The sequence below is a fragment of the Taurulus bubalis genome (genome assembly GCF_910589615.1).
Source record: "Taurulus bubalis genome assembly, chromosome: 8".
Lineage (NCBI taxonomy): Eukaryota > Metazoa > Chordata > Actinopteri > Perciformes > Cottidae > Taurulus > Taurulus bubalis.
In genome coordinates this window covers 9294573-9315439 of record NC_136596.1, presented here as the reverse complement: position 1 = coordinate 9315439, position 20867 = coordinate 9294573, and the positions used below count along the sequence as shown (strand labels likewise).

The 20867-nt window shown below is 38.9% G+C and overlaps 1 protein-coding gene across 1 annotated transcript in view; it reads left to right on the top strand.

The window, feature by feature from the left end:
* Positions 1 to 20573, top strand: part of pcsk5b (proprotein convertase subtilisin/kexin type 5b) — a gene marked incomplete at its 5' end in the record, with an annotated part of 50494 nt that extends 29921 nt beyond the window's left edge. Inside the window, 12 exons of the mRNA XM_079221745.1 lie at positions 988 to 1091; positions 2364 to 2481; positions 6889 to 7077; positions 7580 to 7716; positions 8217 to 8348; positions 8537 to 8639; positions 10918 to 11111; positions 12478 to 12562; positions 14505 to 14608; positions 14752 to 14890; positions 16612 to 16727; positions 18271 to 20573. Of these exons, the coding sequence (XP_079077871.1) occupies positions 988 to 1091; positions 2364 to 2481; positions 6889 to 7077; positions 7580 to 7716; positions 8217 to 8348; positions 8537 to 8639; positions 10918 to 11111; positions 12478 to 12562; positions 14505 to 14608; positions 14752 to 14890; positions 16612 to 16727; positions 18271 to 18386 (1537 nt within the window). The 3' untranslated portion in view covers positions 18387 to 20573. The remainder of the gene's footprint in view (positions 1 to 987; positions 1092 to 2363; positions 2482 to 6888; positions 7078 to 7579; positions 7717 to 8216; positions 8349 to 8536; positions 8640 to 10917; positions 11112 to 12477; positions 12563 to 14504; positions 14609 to 14751; positions 14891 to 16611; positions 16728 to 18270) is intronic.
* Positions 20574 to 20867: the final 294 nt, after the last annotated feature.

Sequence of the window (20867 nt, the reverse complement as noted above, 5' to 3'; positions counted from 1 at the left end):
CATAAAATATATAATGCAATATATCCCAGATGTTAAGGATTTTAAGCAATGTGTTCAGGTCAGACTCATTTTGCTCTCTCTCTCTCCCATTAACATCATACCAGCATATATTCCTACATTTTAAAATCTGAATGTTGGGTTGCGAACGTTAAATATTAGTTTTAGGTCAACTGACTAAAAGTAGTGCAGATTCTGGACGTCTCGGATGGAGAGGGAGTGACACGAGGGGAAGGAATGGAGCATCTGGCCGGCATATGAGATGGAAGGGAATCCCGGGAAACGTGGTGACCCACTTCTTCCTGGTTTTTCCCTTTTAATGTAGCATTTGTACTTCAAAGCACTTGAGGCAAATGCATGCCATCTTGTAATGGATCTCACGTGAGATCTGAGAAACTAAGGATGAACACGCATCTATGCTCTCCATCTATGCTTCTCTGTAATTGTTTCACTCAGTAATCTTCCACCTACTCTATTACTATGTTTATGTACTTTGTTTTACATTTCATCTGTTTTATTCCTCCTTGCACTAAAATTGCACTTGTATTTTAACCTCCTTTCCCTTTAATTCTAAACTGTGTATGTTTCTCTTTCACCCACATATCTTCCACCATGCTCTTGTCTGAATTTATTCAGAATGAACAGTGAGATATCTTTTCATTGTTCCCCGTTTTTTAGTCATTTGTTTTTTCTTTTCGTGTTTTGCTATGCTTTTCACAATAATGAATTATTCAAAACATTCCTGTGTTTAAATCTGTAGTGCGGCATGACCGGGTCTTTTATGGATGTGAATTTGTGTAGATTTTCACATTTGTTATTTGAGCTTGTGCATAGCAAACAGGTATTTACATAATTTACATCATTCATTTATTTATTTATTCACTTAGTTCTTGCTCAGTTTTGTTCTGGGAGTTTTTTTTTTTTTTACATTACAATAAATATATTAATGTACGTAGTGTAATGTGTGTTTGTGTGTGTTTTTTCTACTAGTCCTCTTCTAACATGGAGAGACGTTCAGCACATAATTGTAAAGACCTCACGAGCCGGACATCTCAGCGCCCCTGACTGGAAGACCAATGCTGCTGGTTACAATGGTACACAAAATATATCTATATCCATCTATTCTTCCATTGTCTCAACACGTCAATTAACTGCTGCTTTTAAGATTCATAGTGGGATATAGTGTGTTATAATGAATACTACAAACAGTTAGATAATGCAATATGCAGTATTTTGACACCTGAATTAGTTTTCTCCAATCCCAAAATGTTTCTTTCTTGCTTAACTACTGCACCACCAGCTGCCATCTGTCAGAGTCCGTGTCGGGGTTGCTCTTTGTAACTTTGTGAGTGAGTGTTTAAGTGTGTGTTTGCGCGTGCATGCGTGTGTGTGTACGAGGGAGAGAAACCAACACAGTGAGAACTAGGGGTCAGCCAGGCTACAGGCCCAGTGTGCCTGGAGAATTTCCAAGTGACTGTTTTTTCAAAGAGGAACTAAAGAGAAACAGAACAGGGAATGAGGGGTGGAAGAAGTATGGAAGGAATTCCTATTTGAGCTGTTGTTACCCATAAGTTAAGTTGTTTGTAAACTTTCTTTTTCATTTTTAGACAACTACCATATGTCCTCAGTATTTTCATTTCAGTTGGTAGAGAACACCGAATTTAGAGAATACTGAATCTTTTTTGGGACACATTTTGACACATGGATAACAGTCTTTACTCTGAATATAAAAACTGTACAATACTAGATTCCTTTAAGGAGAGCTACAAACTTGTCCAGAGGTCTCGTCACTCATTTATTCTGACCCCCTCTTTCAGATGTGTCCAGGGTGCTTGATTTCAAGATTGATTAAATAATGCAACAATCTTCGTTGGGAATTTGAACTATAAACACCTTCTTTTTTTGCCAGATATGTGAGTCAACTTTGAGACCAACATGTGTGACAAAACCTCTTTCTCAGTTTGTCTCGCATTTTTTTTCTTTCCCTGGTGTTTTATGCACCAGCATGTGTTTGAGAGTGCGATTGTGCAAGCTGTACCTTGATAGGGGCCAAGCATTAGTTCTGGCAGGGTGGTTTTCACATAAGACCTTTACCACACACGAATATACAAACTGTACAATACTAGATTCCTTTAAGGAGAGCTACAAACTTGTCCAGAGGTCTTGTCACTGATTTATTCTGACCCCCTCCTTCAGATTTGTTCAGGGTGCTTGATTTCAAGATTGATTAAATAATGCAACAATCTTCTTTGGGAATTTGAACTATAAACACCTTTTTTTGGGAGTAAACCGTCATTAGTATGAGAAACGGTAAAGTTGGCATTGGAGTGGTCTCATCAGCTGTGACTTTTCACTGTTTTCTACAGTCAGCCACCTTTACGGCTTTGGTCTGATGGATGCTGAAGCGATGGTGAAGGAGGCGGAGCGATGGAAGCAAGTCCCTACTCAGCACGTCTGTGTGGAGAGCGCAGACCGACAAATAAGGTAGAATACACACACACACACACGCACACGCACTAGCTTGACATGCGTTATACACTATTTCCAGTGCTGATATGTTGCCCTTCCAAGTGGTCAGGCAACTTGTTGCGCACACTGAAGAATTTCATTCACCTGAAATACTATTGAACATTTATGCTAAATGTCAAAAAGTATATTAGATATTATACCAATATGTATTTGTTAAACCTCTCTCTCTGCAGGCAAGTCAAGTTCTTCCACACTAAACTTGGAAAACCATTTCATCATGGTGCTCACTTTGTTTAACTTGACAAACTGTTTTTACAAAGTTGGATGCACTCTATTGTCTAAAAAGTCATTGTTTGCTGAAGCATTAGGATTTCCCTTAATTGGACCTAACAGCATGAGGACTGAGGTGTCTACATAAATTAGTTCCTCAATAATAGATTATTATTATTATAATGGAACTATTACATAGTTAAACAGGTATATTAACTGTTGTAGGCTCTCATAGTTTAAAGTGAGATGCCAGATATGTGAGTCAACTTTGAGACCAACATGTGTGACAACTTCTTTCTCAGTTTGTCTCACATTTTTTTCTTTCCCTGGTGTTTTATGCACCAGCATGTGTTTGAGAGTGCGATTGTGCAAGCTGTACCTTGATAGGGGCCAAGCATTAGTTCTGGCAGGGTGGTTTTCACATAAGACCTTTACCACACACACACACGGACACACACACACGGACGGAGAGAGCCAGGGCTTCACAGCTTGTTATTCTTGATGCAGCTGGAAGCCTGAGCACTGTTCTGTGTTAGGCTGGCTGGCTGAACTCGGGCCCTGGTTTGCTTTTAGTCGAAGGCTCGGTGGCCAGCGACTGCAGCATTATCAGTGTCCTTCTGTCTGTTCTGCTTCAGTGCACAAGTCAGTCCATATGAGGCTTATGTAGTCCAGCTTGTGTCGGAGGCAGTTGTGCAAAGCCCTCTGTACTCATGGATTGTGTGTTGGCTCATGGAGAGATTACCACTGTGTTGTGTATAAGTGTATATATGAGTAGTCTTTGAGATGTGTGAAGTGGTCAGTCAAACGTTTGTCTAGTTACTGGGAGCTTAAGCCTTGTTCAGAAACTACTCTTCGTCCATCCAGCCACATGACAGGCTCGCAAAGTAAAAGTAGGCAATCACTAGGAAACATAAGGCTTTATTTTGTTTAGTTTGGTCTGGTTTTGGAACAAAGGCAAAAAAAAAGTCATGTCATCTTATTGTGTAACACATTACAAAACTGCCATAACAAGTAATTATTTCCATTAAATAACCACTTTATTGAGTAAAAATCTATATATAAATTACTTTGTGCTCACTTGTGTCATAGTGCCTATGTTTTTTTTAATAGATTGTGGTAGTGTGTTTTGGAGGCCAGTCTATATGCGTCTCTTTTTTTTTTGTTAGTGTACAAATACAGATGTGTGTGTGTGTGTGTGTGTGTGTGTGTGTGTGTGTGTGTGTGTGTGTGTGTGTGTGTGTGTGTGTGTGTGTGTGTGTGTGTGTGTGTGTGTGTGTGTGTGTGTGTCTGTGTTTGGTGGTGCTGACTTTCTGCATGAGTGCAGCCATCACCTCACTTCTGTATGTTCCCACATACCCTCTGACTGGCCTCTCTGACTGCGTTTAGTAATGTCTGTCTGCAATCGCTCGCCTCACTCCACTTGGAGCACGCACCAGGAAAACTGCCTGATCCACGTGCAATCAGGATGGTGCTAATCAGCTGTGCATCTGCTCTGCTCTGTCCCATGTGTTGTGTCATAGAGAAGCCAAAGCTGTGAAATCAGCCCTAGACTCCCCAGCCATTACCGCTTTCCAAACATGAACTACTTACGAAAGAGACGACCAGTGTTTTCTCTGTTATTCATTCCATCATGTTTGCTTGAGCTCATCCCACTTCTTTGTGTATTTCTCAGTTTTCAGTGTTTTTTTTAATGTTAATTGTTTATATTAACTATTAGCCCCTCAATAATTATATAAATGATCAGAGATGGAGGGAAAGGACAAATGGAGAAATTGTTATGGATTGTTTACATGCCGGTATTCATAATGCGCTGCTATAAATAAAAGTTAACTTTGAAACCTTCCTTAATAATTTGCTGATTTAATTGATGAGGGGAATTTGTTTACAATTCATTTCTCAATTTGAAATTGTTGAATTCACCTTTCCGGCCAGTTTTGGCCATCCACAAACCAATTGGTATATTTAGCCGTAATTAACAATTCATACACTAATTGTACATCCACAATATCACCGACTTATCATTTCAGACAATTATTTTCACAATTAGCTTTTAAAAAACCCATTAGCAGAATGATTAAAGCTTGTATTTATGACTAATTAACGGGCACTATGTGGTGTGATTGGCAAAAATTATTTAAAAATAAATAAAATCAAATACAGTGTGTTGTTATTTGTCTCAGTTAATTATTGAAGCAAGTTTGAGTAATATGTTCCAAGAGAAAAGCTCAATCATTGCACATCTTAAGGCAATCTTTACGAGCCAATTATTGTCTTGGGGTAATTTTCCTCTTAATGATGAACATCTGTGCTGTCTCACTTAGGCCCTAAAAATGTCATCACTGTCATTGTAACCCTGACAACCGGGGGTGAAATAACGCTGTTTCCAATACAGGATCAAACCACACTAGTCACTGGCATTAATTGTCTTTCAAATAATAATGATCGTAATCCTTTTTTAAGTTGTTTTACGTGTCATTCACCAGCTCTATTTAAGTTTCCAGTGAATAAATCCTGCATGTAATCCAGTATTCAGACAGTGAGTTAACATGTTGAGCTGCCTCATATGTTCCTTGTTGTGCATCAGTAACATATGACCCTTTTCTACTTGCTCTAGCAAGCTGGTGTCCATTGTCCCCTGTACTGGACCTGTCCATGCTTTTACATGCTTGTCATTGCACGGTTATTATATTAGATCATACCACAGATGTTATTCAAGGAGTCATTATGTGTTTGTGTTGGCTGAGTGTTCGGTGATCATTCTGTTGCTGAGCTGTGCATAGCAGGCAGATAAAATATTGCTCTTTGTCTTTCTTATAATGCTCATGGAAAACTTTTGTGCATGATCTTATTTTCTTTGAGGAGGTTAAATCAAAGAACATGTGATTGCTTTGAGGGGTGCCTCCGTGTATTGAAACTTGATACTGAGTGTTGCATCATTCACTCATGTATAGTTGACTACAGAATGTGTCAGTGGACGGAGACAGCCATAGTCCCAAACCTCAATCCCCGAAACAGCCTACAAGTACATTATGTCTGAGGGCACGCAGAGTTACATTCCGCAGCAAAGTCCTGTGTTTTGAAGAGCATTTCCAGATTAATTTAACTTTAACCAAATGTATGGTTCCAATCTTGATGACAGCTTTTACCAATTAGGTGCAGGGATGCAGCGATCCAACTTTTTAAGTCCCGAAAGCGATACCTGACTTTTTGGTATTGGCTGATACCAAGTATTGATCCGATGTCAGTGTTAAATCAAAGCTGTAAAACAAAAGTTAACGAATAAATACCAAATATAAATATACTGAACCGGTATTTTTTAAATAAGGCTATCTGAGATATATATATATATATATATATATATATATATATATATATATATATATATATATATATATATATATATATATATATATATATATATATATATATATATGAATGATTCTAAAAGTCAAGTATATTTTCTGAAGCTACTGTAATCGGAGTCCACGTTTTATCTTAAGTGATTTGAAGCTCATCTATGTTACACGTTTTTAATCTGATTGCTGCTCTAATATCTGATATCCTATTTTATTTTTTGTTTTTGATGATAGTTAAAAAATCTCTGTTGCAATGAAATGCACTAGTACACCCAGCAAATCAATCAATACTACAATGTCCAAAAATGAGTTTGATGGCTTTCCCACTTTTTGTCAGTGGACTGATTGATAACATGATACATCGATTAAAGACAATGGGCCTCATTCACAAACGTATCGTAAGTGTGTACAAATGTTTTACACACAAATCCAGGATTCATCAATATTTGTTTCTTACCTGCAAACAAATTAAGAACATCATTGGAAAACACTTTATTAGACAAACATTTTTAAATCCGTTAATTTACTTATACATTGGCCAAATGTATAAAATAACTATGAAATTGACACCCTTTCCTCCTAATATTACAATTTTGTCATGCCATTTTGTCTTCATGTATCATACACCATCTGCGTCTTGACATCCTCGTCTGTGTATTACTGTGTAATTAATTGTTTTGTTTTATTGTATGTATGAAATTAAGGCTTGCGCAACTGTCAATGCTCCAAGAAATAACAAACTGGATATTTCAGTCTTGGGTGTATTTTCTTCTCATGTCTTGATCTTGTCTTGCAGAACTATCCGTCCAGAGCATGTGGTGCGGTCGGTGTACAAGGCAACAGGATGCACTGACAACCCCAACCACCATGTGATCTACCTGGAGCACGTGGTCGTACGTATTACAATCACACACCCTCGCCGTGGGGACCTGTCAATCAATCTGACCTCACCCTCAGGGACCAAGTCTCAGCTACTTGCCAACAGGTAAAAAAAACAGTTGTGATATGCTAGCTGCAATGTAATACTACATAAACTGCAAATACATTATGCAAAATGAAATTGATTATTGTTTGTCAGAATGTGGTTTTTAAATGGAATAACCCATATTGGGATATATTTTAATGAAAGGAAAATTCAGCTTTTTTTGTTCTGACTTCAAAAAGACAAGGTGCTTTTAAATTACAAATGTTGGTTAGATACAAATGAGGTGTTTCTGTCCATTTTAAATGAATTTGCTCAATTCTCCCTTTGCTTGCTTTTTAAAATCTTGGCTGAAACACCATAGGTGCTGTATGTACCTAGTTTATGTTCACCTAAAAAACAACAACACCGTCCTGTTTGTCCACGGTTAATTTGAGATTGTACTCTGTTGAGTGGTTGAGATTGTTTGTTCTGGTGGTATTTGCAGTACTTGAGTTGTTTCCTCATCTTTGATTGTATTGTGTGTGTGTGTGCCTGTGTGCCTGCATGTTTTGTTGATGTGCAGGTTGTTTGATCACTCCATGGAGGGTTTTAAGAACTGGGAGTTTATGACCACCCACTGCTGGGGAGAGAAGGCAGCAGGCGACTGGGTCCTAGAGATCTATGATTCACCTTCTCAACTCCGCAGCCAGAAAGTACCCGGTATGAAAGTGTTGTTAATTTCTTTAATCAAAAAAGAATCATCCGTCTACTTACCCATTTGTTTAATTACAGAGACAGCAGAACAAGAGGAAGTACAGCAGGAGCACACATGTTGCTCTGCAGGCAGGGAACTTAACTGCTCAACTGACCCACTAATTTAACAACATAATAAAGTCTCAAAGGGAGAGTAGCAGTCGCTAAAAAACTGTTCCGGCAGTCACTATAATCCCATGTAACGTGTGCCTAGTTTCTGTGTATGCCTGTGTTATTATGAGATCATAATGTAATATAATCTATTCATGGTAGCTGAAAATACTTTGAAATATATAGAACAATGTTGAGAGTGGTAAAAAAAAAAAGATGGTTGAAAAATAAAATCCTGCACAACTGCCTGACATTACACATCTATTTATCTTTTTTTGTGACACAGTATATGCAGCTGGTCGCCATCAGGATAGACTGAAGTGTCCAAGATGTTTACAATGCTTCTTTTTCCTCAGGCAAGCTGAAAGAGTGGTCACTGGTGCTGTATGGCACCTCTGTGCACCCATACTCATCTCTGCGCAGCGATAAGCCCCGCTCCACAGACACGCTGACGCCCACTGATGAAGAGTTCACAGAGGAGTACAACGGTAAGTGATGAGTTCAGAGCCGCACATAGACAGGTTTGCCATGGTAGCAGCATTGCAAAGTAACATCATTCTTTATGGTCCTGTCACGATGATGGTAAATTGTACATAAACTCATTTTTAATTTGGGACCATAAAACCTTTTCGCCCGGTCATCATCTCTTAACTATGTTACTTCTGTGTGTCTCCAGGCCCCTGTGACTCTGAATGCAATGAGAACGGCTGTGAAGGTCCTGGACCTCATAACTGCATCAACTGCCTCCACTACTTCCTTAAGTTTAAGAACAACACCAGGTCAGAATGCTGAAAAACTGGACGGCTCTTTGAATGTACCGGTGGGTTATTCAGAGCCCCTCACTCTTAGCGTCAGAGGACTCTGAGCACTATGTCTGAGGAGACGGAGCAGCAGAGCGCCAAGCGCAGGGAATCTGTGAAAGTTGCTTGTTTGCAATACTTTTCAATAAAACGTTTAGAGAATCTAACTGGGTTACTTTTTTTTAAGTATAGACCCAAGCTCTAAACAACGCAATTTGGTGCAAAAGCCCTATAACACAGGCTCATTACAGGTGTATTTAGACGGACAGTATGGACGGCAAAACTTAAATTTCATTATTAAATATTGGGAATATAATTCCACCCTAGTCTCACTGACTATAGATTCTTAAAGTATTCATGAAGATTTAAACATAATTACTGTGTGGACTTCTCCAGATCCAACTCAGTTTTTCGTTTTCTTCCCCCTTAATTTAAAAAGTGCACTTGAGCTACAAAGCCACAGTTTGAAGATGCGTCTGTCTCATATGTGATTTAAACATCTGATTGTTAAGAGTGTGAACTCGTCTGGGAGTTAAGAGACTGCCAAATAAAGAGAGGGATCAATATTAGCTGATGGTCTCCTGAGTGAATACCTATTCACTGATCATTTTTATTTGATTTAATCAGTTCAAGGCTATATTCCAATCGTTTCCCCGAGCTTCAAAAAAACATTTGTTTAACCCAGTTTGCATGACTGAATTTGATAATCAGCATTTTGACAGAAATTTACTATGCATGTTTTTGCTATGTAAATTATATTATTATTTTGATGTAATCTCTTTGATGTGCTCATGAGTGCTTACTTACTCTGGATCCTTTGGAGTTTCCATTTTGCCATCTTTTAAGCTCACATGTCAATGCTGCCCTGTTATTTGTTGAGCTTAATGTGAATAAGGTTTGGTAGCAGAGAGGCTGTTTCCTGTCGGTCATATTACGTTCAGTCTCTCCCTTCCCCCTTTTAAAAAGTATATTTATGTGTGTGTGTGACTATGAATTTGAGTGTGTGTGTGAACATTTGTGTGTGTGCCCTTAGGATTCCATTAGGATCAAAGTCTGTTCTAATTGCCTTTGTGTCGGCGGGTCTCTGCACTAATAAAAGGCAACCCGATGCAGGTGCATGAGAAGCAAGCTTAGGCGCTGCCTTATCATTAGCCCACTTTAGAGGTGTGCTGCCCTTTTTCTGCCACCACAGGGAGCAATTGATGACTGAAGATTGGGGGAGTGGTGGGAGGAAGGAGGAGGAATGGTTGTAGTGTTTAATGTTCAGATAATTACATCCCTACATATGTGTTTGATGGTCTAGACTAACCAAAAGGTGTGTGGGTCTTGGAAACTTTGTAGGGGTTTTGCACCTCTCTGTGTATGTGTGCATTGTATTGTACAAAGGCTCACCAGCAGACTTTTTTTTTTAAATATAACCTTGACATTTTCTTTTATGTTTCTTTTACCACATTTTCCCGATTATGCAGATTCAAGGACTCACTCAGATCTGACAGTGTGTTCAGGAAAATGCAGTTTAAAGTGTTTCTCACATTTAGTGGCATCCTTAGTGTAGACGGTTCATTATAGTGTTTTAACAATCTTTATTGGTTAAATAACCATTTCATTGAAGCTGGAGGACAAACACATGGCAGTGTATACGTGCATTATGTGTTTCACACATGCAATGTGTGTTTCTTGGCAGAAAACTCTGGCGTGCGTGATGAAGGCTCAAGGAGTGCGTGCATGCGTGCGTGTGTATTTTGTACTCTTGAGGATCTTGGAGATCTTTTTCACCTTAGGAAGGGAGCCTCAGGGTGAAATGAGGGGGTGACAGAGGGCTGTGAAGTTATTCAGCAGATGTTACACCTGTTCACCATATAGCACCCGCACGCACACACTTGGTCCCTCTCCTTCAGCTTGTCCTTTTTATAAATGAAAAAGAAGTTTACGAAGAAATATTCTGCCTTACTCTTTTAAGTATTTTTCTCAAGCTTATATTTATAATTGCCCGTGATGTATATTTCCCATAATACCCCGACATAAGAGGCATGTTTTCTGTCAGACATATGTTTGACATTTAGAGTCTGTTAACATGATTCTGATGCTGTGTGATGAAGTTTGTTAATCGTGGAACAATGAGGTAAATTTGTACAGGATAAACATAAATATGTAAGAAATACAAATTGTTTCTTCTTTTTGTTCCTCTTTTGCCTTTTGTGACGCTCTCTTTCACCCTGCCTTCCTCCTTTCTCTCCCTTAAATCACCTCTCTCCAGGATGTGTGTGTCGGAGTGCCCCAGTGGCTTTTTCCGTGATGATAGGAAGCGCTGCAAGAAGTGCTCCTCGTTGTGTGAGACCTGCGTTGGTAGTCGCAGCGACCAGTGCACCACATGCAGGACTGGTTTCCACCTCAATGAGGGCTCCAACACGTGTGGTGCCAACTGTGGCGACGGCTTCTACCTCGACCATGGTACGTTTCACTGGTGGCCAAACTGACTCTAAAATGTACAAACTCTAAACTAATGAGTTCACACATGAACGCACTCCCTGCAGTCAAGAACTTGTTGCAGAACTCTTTCATCGCTCCTTGGTCCCACCTTGGGGATTTGTATCTGACTTCAATGTTGTTTTCTCCTTTGCATCTGTTGTCTTATAGTTCAACAAACAACACTTAAACTTTGAACAGTTCTTTTCTTTTGTTGCCGGCCTAATTATGGACAAAATGATGCAAGCCACAAGATGTACACGATAGCTGTTATCAGTTGAATCCATTCTGATATTTAACTGTTTAACTGTTTCTGAAAATCTCAGACCCCATAAAAGACATTTTGACCAGAATAGCAACTAATGGTTATTTCCTTCATTGTTAAATCCGTCTTGTTTCTGGATTAAATGCTTTATCGACCAGTGAATGCAATGCTAAAAATATATATAAAAATGCCAATTACAATTTGTCAGAGCCAAAAGTGGCACTGACAAATTGTACTGTCTAAAATCCAATTCTATCCAGCAGAAAAGCAGAACATATTCACAATTAAGAAGCTATAACTACCAAAGGTTTAATATTTCTTAAAATGACAAATAATTGATCATCAACATATCATGATTCATTTTCTTTTGATTGACGAATTGCTAAACTCAATAATCAATTCAGCCCTCATTTTGACTTTCAGTTCTCTTGAAAGGCAATGTGAAAGTCTTAAAGTTATTTTCATGGAAATCTGTGTGTGACCTGTCAACATGCCTCCTCCACCCTTAAATGATTTTCAGATTCTTGCAAATCTCACCAACAATCCTCACTTACTCTCAGTCTCCTCCCCTCAGCTCTGACCTTATGACTTCCCGAACAAAACCATAATGCCTGTGTACAGGAGCAAGGTTTATTGGAAATGTAGAAATAATAGTCATTGTCTAGTCTATGATTTCCCAGGAATAATAAAACATGTTATTCATGAATGTTTTTCGCAATCCTCGTCACTTCTGAGAGCAGAATTGCACATGTGCATTGTGATAAAGCGTGTCATTGCCTTTAGTCTGCCTTTTGAAATATTCATCTACATTCCTATCCTCCCTCACCAACACTACAATTTTCTTTTTCATCCCAGCAGGTTTAGCATTTTTGACATTTCCGCTCTTCCCCCTGCCGTCTGTCCTCCTGTTTTGTTCATCTTCATCTTCCTCTTCTTCTACTTATTCTCTCTCCTGATCTCACTGGTCTTCCTCGTTCACTTCACCCACATTGTCTTCGTCCTCTGTTCCCTTTCTTAATTTAAAATGCAGCCAGACTTCTTGTTCTTTTTAGCTGCTGTGTGATTGGCTCATCTTGTGTCTTTCAGATTCCAACATTTGCCGCAGATGTCCAGAGAACTGTAAGAAGTGCACCACCGCCAACATCTGTACAGAATGTAAACCTGGGATGAGGTAAACTGGGATTCATGTGGTATTGATTATTATTGATTAGAATTTAAAGCATTGATCATTTGACGGGAAGATATTTCACTCTTGCTTTGTCTGTTGCTGCATACAATGTGATTATACACCTGATAACTTGCAGTGTCTTGATAGTAATGGTATAGTTAGTTATAGTTTATAGTTAGAAGTGCTTAGTATTAATAATTGCATTTCCTCTAAACTGCCGCAGAAACAAATTGAAGAATTTATTTCACGTTTCACCACTTGCTTTGACGGCAGGCTTTTCGGGCCGCCTTCAAGCAATTACACAATGCTTTTATACAAAACACTCACAATTTGCCTCTCATGATGACAGCGAGTTACTGTGCAAGGTGCTGGCCTAACAATGGGGAGCAACTTGGGATTCAGTGTCTTGGTCCAGGACGGCATGTGGACACGAGGATCCGGGGATCGAACCCCCTGAACCACAGCTGCCCTCAATGTTCCCCATTTGTATGAACAGTGTGGTTTCAGATGCAACTCACCTAAACACATTTTTTGTAAATTATATAAAAAGATATTGGCAACATGGTGTCTTTGTGTCTATGTGGCTCTGTGCTCGGAAAAGCCTTTAACAGTCAATATACTTGTGATCCTGCTGCTATGAGACCTGCTGATATTAATCACCGCTTGTTCATATGAAGATTTACCATTACACAAAGTCGTGTTGTACTAGTGCACATATCTCAGTTTTGTCCTTTTGCATTAATTTGGCTTCAATGTCAGTGTTGTGGTTTCGGGATAAAAACCTTTTGTGTTCATCCACTCCAACGCTGCAGCAATACAGTACCGCTAATTTAGACCAGCACATTGTGTTTCGCTGTGGTTTGAGTTCGCAGCATGAACCAATGAAACTAGGGCTTCCCAACTGTTTGCCTCTTGGGACCCAAATTGAGTAAACAAAGTTTAATTCTGTTACCCGGGCTTATTAAAGCCCACATACACTCATGTAATGCAGAGACCCACAATAAGTGGAGCTGTTTTCCATTTTGGGTTTTGGTCCTCACTTTGAAGATCCTCTGTACTTAGCAATTTAGTTATCCATGCAGACATGTTGCAGTTCATTTTCTGGCCACCTCCACAGCTTCAAACAACCACAACTACACTTGACCTGACAAAGGATTGGGCGTTTAAAACTGCTGGAATTCCTGATTGGTCATGAAGGAAACACTTGGGAAGCACTTAAAATGTATTGCGGTCTTGAACCCAGCTTTAAGTGTTCAGTGTAGCCAGAGGTAGAGGTGGGGACACTAGTAAGCCATAATTTCCTCTCAATGCCAGCGAGACCACAGTAAGGCACATGCTCACACATGCACATGTACTCACACTCCAACAGTCTCCCATTCAGTACACCACTCATGGTCGGTTAGGAGACGAGGAGGAAGAGGGGACCAGACGAGATCGTTTCTGGGAAACGTTAACACAGACCAGCTGTTTTTCAGTTTACTGCGGCAAGCTCACCAACCTGTCCTCACTGTGACTTCACATAACTGACTTTATAACCTGCAAACCTACTTCCTAACTGACTTCGACCCCTGGATCTTATATCTGACAAAATCTCTATCAAAACACCAAATTCCCTTTGACAGTTACAGTTGAATCTAGAAGATTAAATATTCCTGTTCATCTGTGAAAAAGTGAACTGGGCCGGTAGCTAATGTGTACACAGACATGATATTACCGGTGCTGCAGTTTTTTCTTCTTCTCATACTTCCTAAATATTTCCCTATTGAGACATTTTTAAAGAAAATTCCTTAATAAACGGGTGACTTTAAACAGACAAGCTTTAACTAATTTCGATATGAGAGTAATTTCACACATTTTTACTTTTCTGAAACTCACTTGTGCTAACACCTAGTTTTTCTGGTATTTACTATAAAGGTATGAGTGTGTGTTTTTTTTCTCTTCCTAGTCTTCAAGGAAACAAGTGTCAGATGACGTGTGACCCAGGGACTTATTACAATGGCCACAGAAGGAATTGTGAGCCCTGTCATCGGGCTTGTGCCACCTGCGCAGGTAGGAAGTCATACGATTTATTAGAATTACCTTTATTCCGCATGTACTTCACTTTTTAATTAAACAGCAAAAAAAAATCCTAATCCTAACATTTTATCTATAATATCCTCACAATTTCCCTGAATTGTGTCTCTGTTTTTCAGGCACAGGTATAGAGGCTTGCACAAAGTGTGCAGATGGCTATTTACTTGAGGACTGGCGGTGTGTGTCGACATGCAGCACTGGCTACTACCTGTCAGAGCAGACCTCAGACAGTGGACAGGTGCAGAGGTCCTGTAAGAAGTGAGTCAGCACACCTGCCAACACCTCTTCACCACCTCTTGAACTTGTGGATCTCCAGTCTACAAAGATTTTTTTTTAAAAGAGGAAATGTAGAGCTTTAGCTAGGGAAGAGCACGTTTCCTAACTTTTTCTAGCACAGGAAGATTTGAATACATGAATCAATAACTAGTTTACTTTCTATGTTTTGAATCTGAATCTTGTGTTGAAATAATATTATCGTAGGATCCATAAAATCAAGGATATTTAAACCTACAACAAGCTGATTTAAAATGAAGAAATATTCTATTTTTGGTTATTTTCTGCACCATTAATTAGCCATAGCCAACTATGTCCAGCAGCTCCAATCCACTTTTAGCCGAGGTGAAAGTACACAATCAGAAAGCCATGTAGATGTTTTACATTAGAATGCATTTTATATTTCTTTCAGAACAGAATGCATCCACAAGCAGGTGAACAGAAACTGTTCAAATTAATTTCGTCAAACACTATTTAAAAAAAGTAACCCTGATCTGTCCCCCAACAAATGCTGTTGGCCAGTTCCCAGTGCTATTTAGCAGCATAACTACATCAAAAGGTTTTTGAGCAACACTTCAACAACTACCCGCCAACAATGTATCTGGTCGTTTTGTTGCTTTTGTCTCTCGTAGTGTGAACACAGTTTCACTTCGATGAATTTGCACCATTTTAAACAACCTTACAGAACTGCCCTGTGTTGCAGTCATTGTTTCTATTTTAAAGCTGTGCGCAGTCTTCCCACAGTTCGGTTTTCTCACTCTTCACCAATGTTAACCTGGATAAGGAGGAAAGGGAGGGAAAGAACACGTAAACTGACTCTCATTGCAATATGTGATGACTTATTTTCCTCCTATCAGACCCACAGTCCAACTCCTCCATAATGTCAGACATCCAGTCTGCTTTTTTATCGTTCCTTGAGGTTAACTTGCCTCCCTGATATGTCTTTCTCCCACCTTGACTTTTTGCCTTACTTAATTTCCTAATTCTCTGTCATCTCCTTCTCAGATCATTTCCAATTCAAATATTGTGTTTAAACTAAATGTGCTAACTTTTTTTGTTTGCCTAATTTTGTCCCTCTGCTCCTAAAGAATTATTTCCGCTATTTTTCTATCCAGTTTCTGTTCGCTTTAAACCTTCACATTTTTTGCAAACACTGCTCACCAACACACACTGAAAGGGCCAAAGTTATGAACAACGGCTTATAAATTAAAAGTATACATTTGTTTCAGCAGATAGTATTACGTTTGTGTTGATTAAGTAAGTTAAAATACATACATAAAAGCGTACCCTTTCATGTAGATTTATTTTGGTAGGTCCGCTCTTTTGTCCCTAGTTGTGCATACACATTTGCACAGTTTATGATGCACACCATGACATAATGTCAGCAGGAAAAATCATACATGTTTTAATGTCTACTGACACAAATGGTTTTCTCTCTTTGCAGTTGACATTTTCACAAAAATCTGATATGACTGAATGTTATGCTAGCTCACGCTTATAAAAATAACACGTCTAATACTGCAGCAAAAATGTTTTGTGCTTTGAGTGTATACTGAGAGCAAGCAGCACATTGCACATGGAAAAGACATGACTTTGAAGAAAATAAATCACTATAAGGGCAAAACCTAGTGAAAGATAGATATGATATATGAGCATGTATAGTGCTGCATAGACTGGTATCTAAATCTGTATACACCCATCAACAGGTGTGACCATAGCTGCTTTGAGTGCTCGGGGCCCGGTGAAAGGAACTGCAGCAGCTGCGTCAGTGGTTACAATCTGGAGGCGGGAGCCTGTGTGGTCAGCACCATCTGCAAAGATGGTGAGTTTGACAGCTTTCTTATCTACAAGATAGCCTCATTTTGTTTATTTCATACTTCTTGCATTGCCTCTCATCGGCAGCGTTTAGTCATGCATAAGGCATACTAGTATTGTCCAGAGTGAAATCTCTGCAAAGGCTTGAACCAGCAAGAGCATTGGATTGGACAGATTCACAGCAGAAAAAATATTTATATTGCAATTGGATTCACATCAGTGTTTTGCAAAATAATTGCATAAGTACACATATGGTGGTCTAAACAATCTCAGCCAATCAAAGAGACATAGGCCTCATAGGTGCACATTTACATCTCAACGCTCCCTGAGACTATTTTTCATTTCCAAATAAATTGAATTGTTATATCCCACAGGGTATGAAAAATGATTGCAGAAGGTAACTCTATTAAGTAAATGCTAAGGATTTACCAATGACCTTCTTTATAATTGTTTTGCTTCGTACTAACTTCTTGAATCAAACTGCCTGAAGGAGGGCATTCTGTCCTTGCTTTTGCTTTTTGTGCTTTATCTAACAGTCTCGTTCATGTTTTACATATTACTAATTTAAAAGCTCTCTGGGACTACAAACTCACTCACTCACTCATTCTTGTGGTTTAAAAAAAGAAAAGTAAACTCACTCTGTTCTTGGTTGTTTGTTCTGTACTTTGTGACACTACATTGGCTGAAAGGTTTCTTGAACCATCACTATACTCTTACGTTCGTCTGTGTGTACCATGTAATCTGCTCATCTACACTAATTTTTAGATTTTTACTTGCTCTTTGCTTGCATTTTCTTCATTTCATTACTGTCCTTTATGGTCTAGTCTTTCCTTTTAGGTTCTTTTCTTTTGGCTTCTAATTCTTGTAGTGTAAATATTCCTGTTTCTCACTAACTGGCTGAGGTGATGGTTTGATTATGAGGCTTCGTCAGCAGTGTGTGAGTTGCTGGTCGGGCCATGATCTTCTAGTTAAAATGAACCCATGGCCAAAAAGTCTTCCAGCCTTTGATGAGATAAAGCTCTGAGGATAATGTGTTTACTGTGAGACCTTTCTGTTGATGATGAGTACTTTAGTTAAAGTGCACACTCAGTCTGTTTCAAACCTTCCTAAACCAAAGCTTTAAAGTAGCTGGTAAATTTAAATGCTATTGATAAATCAAATAATTGTCTTGCAGACTGGTGGTCCACTTTACTTTTTTTTAAGTTGTGAATTTAAAAAATCTTCAAATTGCTAATTGTGTGACGTTTTTTCTCTCTCTCTCTCTGTTTTTATTTATTTTATTTACCTCTCTCTCGACGTGGATCCAATCTCTCCCCTGGACAACAATTATTTTCCACCTTGATGAACATCACCTGTGATTGGATCAAAAAACTCTCCCTGTCACCTGAACCCTCTCCTGACCAATCACACTGCTCTACCTGCCATTCAATCATTTTTAATGGTTCTGCCCTGTGTGTGTGTTTCCACATGCATTTTTGTGTATGTGCATGTTTCCTCCCTCCCCTCCTTCCAAACTCCCTTTATATCTCTTCTTCCTGGTCTGTGGAAAGCAAATGAAGAATCTTGGGCGGAAGGCAGTTTCTGCGTGCTCGTTAAAAAGAACAATCTTTGCCAGAGGAAAGTGCTGCAGCAACTGTGCTGCAGAACGTGCTCGCAAAAGGGTTGACGGGACGTACTCAATGGGCGTAAAGGGAGTGCGGGGGGGATGTGGGGGCACAGGGGGAATCTCCTCCTTCTCAACCCCCCCTGCCCACTCATTCACAGTCACATAATTTATAAGAGAATCTGTGCCTCTTAAAGGGACTGCATCGGAGGTACGATGACAGGACTACAACAAACCTACCTTTTTTTCTGTACTGGGACACACACACGTGGTCAGGGTGTAAAATGACTGGGACTTATTTCAAGAACAAACAAGCAAATGAAAACAAAAGTGAAAACAAACAAAAGAATAAAAGTGTCGGTATTTTGTGACCAAAGCATCGATGCCAAAATAATTGAACCTTCTTTTTTTTTTGCCAGTGTAGGAAGCATAGTTTAAAACATGAGCCACTCAGCCTGTGAATCTCTGAATACGTCTGTGTGCATTTTTGTTTTGGCTCCTCATCCTCCTCTCTTTCCAGTGTTAACGATAAACAGATGGAAAGTGAATATACAGTAGGAAAGGCCCTGGTTTTTCTGCCTGTAAATATATGTCAAAGAAAAAAAAAAAGCTCACTTAGTAATGTGAAAATAATGTCTGTCTGGGCTGACTTTGACTGTGCAGGGGAGGGAAGACAAATTCACACAAAGAGTTATACATACACACACTCACGCGCACACACGCACACACAAAGAAACATATGTACCACACACATAGACTAATAAACATGAACTCAGATACATAAATCAGCCACCACTTAAAGTTAGATACTCCAGTGTCACCGTATCCCGAAACTGATGCACATTATTAACCAAAATCACCTAATTTCATTTATTTAAAAACATAAACATGCCCTCTGAATAGTGTGTGTGTTTGTCTTTATTGGTGTGCGTAGGAGACTGCCATTAATTCTTAATGTAAGCCCAGACAGCATTGATTCATTCCAGAGATACGAGAAGACAAGTCGATAGTCATTCCTTCCGGAGCTTTCTGCAGGGAAGGAACCGCTGCAGTGAGGTATAATGAATTTGTGGTACTAGGGATGCACCAATGCCCATTTTTCACTCATGATGCAGATTCTGAATTCTAAACTTTTGCCCAAAACTGATTATTGATTCCATCCATTACTGTGACGGAACAATTCAATCTTTGTTGTCACTAGATCAATTAATAAAAATATAACTCATATTTGTTACAGGGAACTTCAATTCTTCTATGTGTTTGTTGGTTTCCACATGCCATGTGTCACCCCGATAAAGGGAATTTTGTCCAATAGTTTGACTTGATCTGTGTCGGTGCATCCCTACATGTTACTGTTCTCAAATAAAGTTTTAGAATTTCTACTCTTCGTCATTCCATTATCCATTCCACTATTGATGGCAATGCATATCGGCTGAAGTATTGCGCTACATGTTCAACACAAAAGGTCCATGATCGGTCGTTATCATGTAAAAGGTAAAGGTCTCCGACAGACAGATGGACAGAAGACTGATGTGAAAATCCAACCTCTGGTGGTTTCGCTTTGCTATTTCAGAAAAGGGATTTGGTTCAAAATGTAGATATTGAAATGCATTTGTGAGTAGAACTTTATGTTCATTCAACCCAAGAAAAATCAAAAAACAAACAAGTCAATCATTTTTTCTTATTTACATTAAATCCATTTGAACTCAAAGTGAACTGACGGCATCGCTGCGGAACCAGGAATGTGTCTGAAATGTTAAATCATATTTGGGCCACAACAAGCCAAAAGACCACAGATGTCTGGTTTCTCCTCCTGTCTGTCTGAACCTTACCTGATGAAACTAGAAGGTTATTCTGGTGGTGCTGGTTTCTGATAAAGAACCACAAATATAATGTTTAAGATTCTTATTCTAATTGTGTGGGTTTTCACACCTGCACCATGAGCATTTACAATATTAGATGAATTGTTGTACTGTCAACTGGTTATGGTTCCTGATGATTTGTAATAAAGATTGATGACTCCCCTGTTTTGGTTAACAACAACTTATTCTTGGTCATTGTTTAAGATGACTTGAATTGACTTTAGTTTGTGTGGTAGTAGATGCACACACATACACACCCCTCGTATAAAAGCTGTTTTTATTGTTTACCTGTGACATATCTGTGACAATGCATTATTAATGTTACTCAAAGTCCTAGTTTTGAAAATCTTTTTTACTTAAGTGTTCTTATTAAAATGTTTAATCTGTTCATGTTTTTGTTTTGTTTTCAGTTTTCATTGATTATGTTGACAGTGTATTAATCAGTCATATTTCATCTATTAGCATATCTGTTCATCAGTTTCTCACTTCCCTACCAAAACATTAGGCTTCCTCTCACTCTATTTCTTTTAATTTAATTTTATACAGTATTGAAAGGGATAATATCATTGAAATTCAGATCATTGCTTTCAGACACTTTCAGCACTCTATCAGATTGATTAAAAGAAAGTTCCACCTGCCCCAGGCAGGGCACTCCAAGGGAGTCGTGCACTGACAATTAGGT